Below are 6,710 nucleotides of genomic sequence, written 5' to 3' on the forward strand. Positions count from 1 at the left end.
GGTTCACCTGGAGCACCTGGTACTCCTAGTTCTCCCTGAGTAATACAATAGCTCTGTGTCAGTGATGTACTGTGTGTAAAAACATATACTGCATATTTTCTCAAGGTCACATGACATGCTTTGGCCATGAAATTTTGTAACTGGAGATGACTTAAATTTCTGGAGAATTTCTGAAGGGATCTTGAATATAGAAAAGCCAAAAAAACGGACTCCTAATTCTTAACCTCAGTTTTCCAGTATCTATCTTTTTTAACCGCCTTTTAAAACAGTTGGTGTTGATTTTCCAAAATTACACAAATAAAACTATCCGAAGTAATGACAATGTTTGCAGGTTTCAACTTCATAAATAGTTGACTTATATTGCCTAAAATCTAGACCAAAATTAGGAAGAATGAGCTATTGAATCGATTCCGATGCAATTTTATGTTAAGTCCTGTTACATTTGGAAAAAAACCTGCCTCGTAACTAATCATGGGAAAATCACATGGAAAAGTAAGTAAATCCCTTCTTTAAGTAGAAAATTTCCAGATCCATATTTACCTTGGCTCCTGATGATCCTGGTTTCCCCTGTAATCCAGGTTCACCTTTATCACCCTATATAACAATGTAAGAGTATGGCCGATACATCAGTGTGTTTTGTCACACGTGGTATGACTGGCAAACATAAACAGACACTGCCAGGAAATTGGCTCTTAAAAATAGGCATTGAAAGGCTAAAGCTCTCCTCTCTGACAGGAAACTTGAAGTTTCAACTTCCTGTCAGGAAAGATGAGATACCGATGACAAAATGTGATCTGCCGGCCTCTCTGCTCACCTTCCCCACCCGCCTGATCTCCCGGGCCCAGTCAAATCACGGTTCTCTGCACTGACTTCGTATTTCCACCACCTTATTTAGTAAAACTCTACGAATACTCAAACCTGTCTGAGCAAAAAATATTTATATATGTTTCAGTTGTTATCATAGCTTACGGATTTAAGTATACATTCAGCACAAGGATTTTCATTAAAATCTAAGAACTATTGATTATTTCATTATGCTTTTCTGTAAGAACAAGTTTATATTCTGGATGTGACATAAATATACAAAACAAAAGCATTTTTCACAAATGAAAGTAAATCTAATTAATTTTTAGTAATTTCATAGGTATTCAATCTTCTTCTTAATGTTGATCACATAAAAAATGTTACCTTCGGTATACAATTTTAAATAAATACATATAGACTTTTTGATATAAAATAATGTATGGGTGGAAATGGAGCTAAATGTAAAAACAAAGTTCTGGAAATGGATTCTATGTTCCTAAATACTCTCTAGGACATACAATTCAGTGCTTACTGGCCAAAACTCATCTTGGATTAAATTAAAAGGTTACACTAACAGACTCAGATTTATAAAGTCTATTTTAGCTTCTGAGAGCATGGGTCAAATTAATTCTTGCTGTAGCTGCAGTGCAATCAATAAAGTTACATCTGAAATAAATTTGGCTCCTTGGGTGGAAAAAGCAGCACGTAACATTATTTAACACAATTAAAATATAAATAAATGAAACATGGGCAGAAAGTTCTGATGTATACTGAGAATTATCTGGCTCCCAGCATTGCAGAACATTTTCCAGGACTGCAAAGCTGAAACAAAGTCTCATGACCATTTCTGCAATTGTTCCAACCCTCATGGGATATGCACCATCTACTGAGCTATATTAAGCTCTCCTGAGACTGAACCAACATATAAGGTAATAGAGAGAAAATCGTATATGTTCTCACCAATATTCAGTAGGCAAAAATATTAGCTAAAAAACCATGGCATTCTGTCATCTGTAAGGCAGTCATTTATGAAAGTCACAAGCAAATTAATACAAACACTTACCTTAGGCCCAGGAGTTCCAGGTAGACCAAATGAGCCTTCTGGTCCCATCAAACCCTATTTATTTGTGAAAAAAGGCAGAGGCATTTCTGTACTAATCTAGAGGAATAATAGGTTCAGTATAGTGTTCTAGTATTATTATTATTTATTAGTAGTATTATAACACTATAGGGAAACAAATAGGACAGGAAATATAAAATATATTATCATATTCCTGTATATGCCATAGGTCTGACACATCACAGTGGATTATTTAGACCTTCTATGACCTCAGGAAGCGCTACTATGAGATGGAAAAAAATATGCAGGAAAAAGGCACAGCACCGTCATGAAGTATTCCTGAGAGAAAAAAATCTTCAACTCAAAACAACATCGTGCAACCTAATCTTTAACATATCCTTAATATGTCCTAAGCTCCAATCAAAAGTGACACAAGACTTTCTTAGTTTCCATTTAGGGTTCCCAAGACCAGTAGAAGTACATGTGGCACTTCATAATTCTCCTCCTTCTTTCTTACTACGTTTCCCTCAAAGGCTGCCATGCCTTGACTCTGTTTGCAAACTTCATGGAGATTTATTGGGAGTCATTAAACTTTGGGGCTACATCTTTGCATCTTCTGCAGAATCTTTAAGAGGAAGAATCTTCAAGAAGGAAGCTTCTGCCTTTTGAGATTATGGCATTTCAGCACATGTACAAAGCCAGAGCATTGCCAAAACAGTCCCTTAGACTCCTCCCATGAAAACGTGTTGATAAAGGCATGCTTTGTTGGTTTTGTTCCCTATAAAAGCATTAAAGTGTGTTAAACCAGCAAACGACTGATTTGCATAGTTGCTGTTTAAAGCTATTCTCACGTAGGTATTAGAAAAGAATATTTTTAAAAATCATACTTCCCAGGAAGGAATTCCTATTTATAGTATTTTTCACATCTGGCATTATTATATGTCTTTCTCACCACTTAATCTCACTTCTCTTTGTCTCCAGAACTGCATGAATCAATAAATACTACTACTACTATTACTACTACTACTATTATTATTACTACTATTATTATTACTTGCTTATATACTATGAAATATGATCTGCTATAGGAGTGTACATAAAACACAGCATAAAATAAAAGTATAATAATACAGAAAGACAAACAATTAAATAAGACCTGGAAATCTAATTTGTCAGAGTTACTCTCTGATAGAATTACTCTGAGTTATAATTCCACACTAGTTCACTTCTAGTTTATGGCCACACCAGTCCTTGGATTATAGATGTGGCAAATGTACATCATAAATATCCCTCATTCATTTTATCTTATACAAAGTGAAAATATTATGTATGCAGAATAGCTTTCTTTTTTTTTTTTTTAATCAGGTATGTGCATATATCCATACCGACCTGTAAACATATACTAGAGAAATCAAGTCAAAAAACATGTTTAGAATAACTTAAGGTCAGGTATACATTTGCAGGAAAGGGAGAAATAAAACCCAGTTGTCCTGGCTTCTGTTCTTGCACTTTTATTACCAAGACATATTTATTGTATTTAATTAAAGAAATTACAGGAAGACAACTACATGAAATCAGTACACTGCAAGAAGAAAACTTCCAGATGCAATATAGGAAAAGCTCGAGAACATTATCGGAAAACTGTGGCATGTAAAATTTAAAAGAGAAGAGCATGCAATGAATAAAAATACAGCACAATTCAAGAACATGAAATGTAGCATTACTCTTCCATTTTCCAGAGCTGACACTATTTATGTGGCATATAAATTAATAAATTACTGATGTTGGCAATGTACTAGGGATAGTTATTACCAAAGAACTTGTTACTGAAGAATTTTCCCAAGGTATTAATAGACTATCCACAAGCTTTCCATCTGTTTTTTCTGGAACAAACATATTAAGTGTGACTAATACGAGGAAAATCCCACTATCTTTTTCTGGTTGAAATTCCCTAATGCCATATAATGTATTCAAATATTCCATGCATCAATTTCCTACTTATTTTATCAGGTGACAAAAGATACATCAAATGAGTTGACAGGAAACATGAATAAATTAATTTCAAGTTTATCAAGAACCAGATGTTATTTATCTAAATAAAACTCAAAGACAATATGGTAGATGAGTTACTTGAATAAACACATAAACTTCCGAATCCCACAAGGATGTATTATAGCTGATTATATACCCTTCCCTTCAGCATTTTGTTCAACTTTGCTCAGAAAGAAATGGAGGAAAAAATTTCCAGCGAAACACAATAAAAATTCATAGAAGCACAGTAAGAGACCAAATGTGCATGTGTTAAGGAGAGTAGGGACATTTGAACTTCCAGTTCCGGCAGTGTTTCAGCCAAATTTCATCAAAACAACTACAATACTTGCACCAACTTTCAGAACAATTCTTTTACTACTGTGATTTCTAAAGGATTATAAAGAACATGGAAATCACCCTTCTTAGTAACAAAAATGTTGTTAGCTAAACTGTCCAAGTAGCACGTATTATTTTCAGTTTCCTACGTTCCAAAATAAAATCTCTCTTTAAGCAGTTTAGGAGTTCAGTGTTCTCAGCTATTCTCACAATCTTTGTCAAAAGAGCACTATCACAAAAGCATTCTGAAATTCATCTTCAGAAATCCATTATGCACTACGACAATTTCTAAGTCAAAATACAATTTATTTAAGTACTTTCAAAGTTAATTCAAAATTAATTCAGAGAGCAAATTCAGACAAATGCATTTGCTGGATTTGTTTATCAAATCAGTCAGGAAACCATCAATTTTAAAAGAAAAGTGTGCATATAGTATTGTGGGGGACATTTAGAGATTAAACTTAGTCTGATCATATCTGCCAACCTGAAAATGCGAGTTGTTTCTGTATTTGCCATTGCTTGTTTGCTTATTACAAGTAGAGAATGATGGCATCAAAATTATTTGTTCATAATAATACCATTTTGCAAACTTACAGTATCCCCTGGTGACCCTTTCGCTCCTGGTTGACCTGGGGGTCCAATTTCGCCCTACATTTTTTTTAGATAAAGAGAAGAATTCTTTGATTAATGTATGTATAGTTATCAAATTTGTTAAATATTCTTTAATTATGTAGACTTATTTAGTTAGGATTATTTCTCAAAGTACTACAAAATTAACTTTGTTCTTCTAAATTATTAATTTATTCTGGAATAGTTGAAATAAAACATAATGAGAGATTTTCAGACATGCCACAAAGAACTTGGAGCTTGTCTTCATTCATTTGCAGTATTATTTAATGTCCTAAATTCTCACTGTGAAAACACTCCTCTGAGCACAGAGTGAACCCTTACTTTGGAATGGGTGTTTATACTCAGGTTTTAACTGTGTTTTGAACTATTAGCAATACCTTTTGTCCTTTTGCTCCTTGATTTCCAGGGATTCCAGGAATTCCCTGAGGGGGCAAAAAGAAAACCTTTTAAATATATGGAATAGTTTTCCCAGAAAATAATCTATAACCCACACCTCTGTGTCCTCATAAATTTAACATTTACCATATGATTTGGGTTCAAAATATGGGCAAGAAATAGAAAATTCAAAAAAAAATCACACACATAAGATAAACAAGATTCATCTGGAAACATCAAAACTATTTAATCAACAGATACAGTGAAACGCTAATGTTCAGTCGCTCCCTGGTGCTGTTGTGCCAGGAGTCCATGTCTGCCATGGGGCAGGCTCACATCCTCCTGGCTGCCCAGCAACGGCTGCAATGCTTTCCTGAAAACCCTGACTGGCACAGGGAAAGAAACCACTTCTCATTACCCATAAGATTTCCCACGTAAGATAGAGCAGAAATCTTGGTCAATAAGACCACAAGTATGACAAAGTCTATTTTCCTATCATCTAAAATACAGTGATTGTAACAGAGTATAAGAGAAAGCTATAATGACATTTGATGTATGCTAGCTTCCCCCGCCATAAATATTTCATGATCTGTGTCATGTTCATTTGGCTCTAGAGTATATTTCAGTTTTCTCATGGTGGTCATTTACTTTAACTTTACTCAGTTTTAAAACAAAACTCCATATATACTTAGAACTGTAGTCTACATTCAGTTAACCTATTTTTTACCCGAGTAAAAGTACTCAAATTTATTGGATAGATGCTGTTTTTACTTGTACCATCATTAATCTGCAGCAAGAATCTGGCTTACAGACTTCACATTTTAATCTACTATTGAAACTAATATGCTGCAGTGAAAACAAGAGGACTGTTCTAGACACCTCCAAAACAAATGCATTCTGTGAGAAAAAAAAAAAAATCACATGAATGCAACAACCAGGAATAACCTGATAGTTTCCATATGGATTACATTTGTGCAACACTGGCTTGGAAAAGATAGTTCCATTGTTTTGCAGTTTACACCCAGCTTCTAGTTAATAATGACCCCATCAAGCAGAAACAGTTCATTGGTCAATGGCACATGATTTCACATTGACATCTTGAGCATTTTACAGGTCATCAAAATTCCAGTGTACCTATCATTAAAGGAAAAGACCAATGAATGTAATAAAATTAACTCTTTCTGAGACTTCTACTCACATTGTGTAATATTACTCTTTCAGCTAAACTTTTGTCCAAAACTATCTTTAATCTTTTGTATAAACAAAGAGATAGGAAATAGGCCATATTTATTACCACATTTAGGAACTTGCAGACCTTCCCATGAGTTCTCAGTATAATTATTTAACAGTTAATTTCTGTAGCTGTAAAATACAAAACTAGATTATAAATATCTGTACCTGTAATAAAAACCGGAAATAATATATGCTGAAATAATCCTCCCACTAGGCAGCAATATTCTTGTGCTGAAAGAGT

At 34.1% G+C, this 6,710-nt stretch overlaps 1 protein-coding gene across 1 annotated transcript in view; it reads right to left on the reverse strand.

Annotated features, from left to right (window-relative positions):
• The window catches only part of LOC104272072 (collagen alpha-1(XXI) chain-like), a gene marked incomplete at its 5' end in the record, with an annotated part of 50,453 nt that overhangs the window by 12,726 nt on the left and 31,017 nt on the right, over nucleotides 1–6,710 (reverse strand). The window contains 4 exon segments of the mRNA XM_009866964.1: nucleotides 541–594; nucleotides 1,868–1,921; nucleotides 4,826–4,879; nucleotides 5,239–5,283. Coding sequence (XP_009865266.1) covers nucleotides 541–594; nucleotides 1,868–1,921; nucleotides 4,826–4,879; nucleotides 5,239–5,283 — 207 coding nt within the window.

The sequence above is a fragment of the Apaloderma vittatum genome, unplaced genomic scaffold (genome assembly GCF_000703405.1).
Source record: "Apaloderma vittatum isolate BGI_N311 unplaced genomic scaffold, ASM70340v1 scaffold5603, whole genome shotgun sequence".
Lineage (NCBI taxonomy): Eukaryota > Metazoa > Chordata > Aves > Trogoniformes > Trogonidae > Apaloderma > Apaloderma vittatum.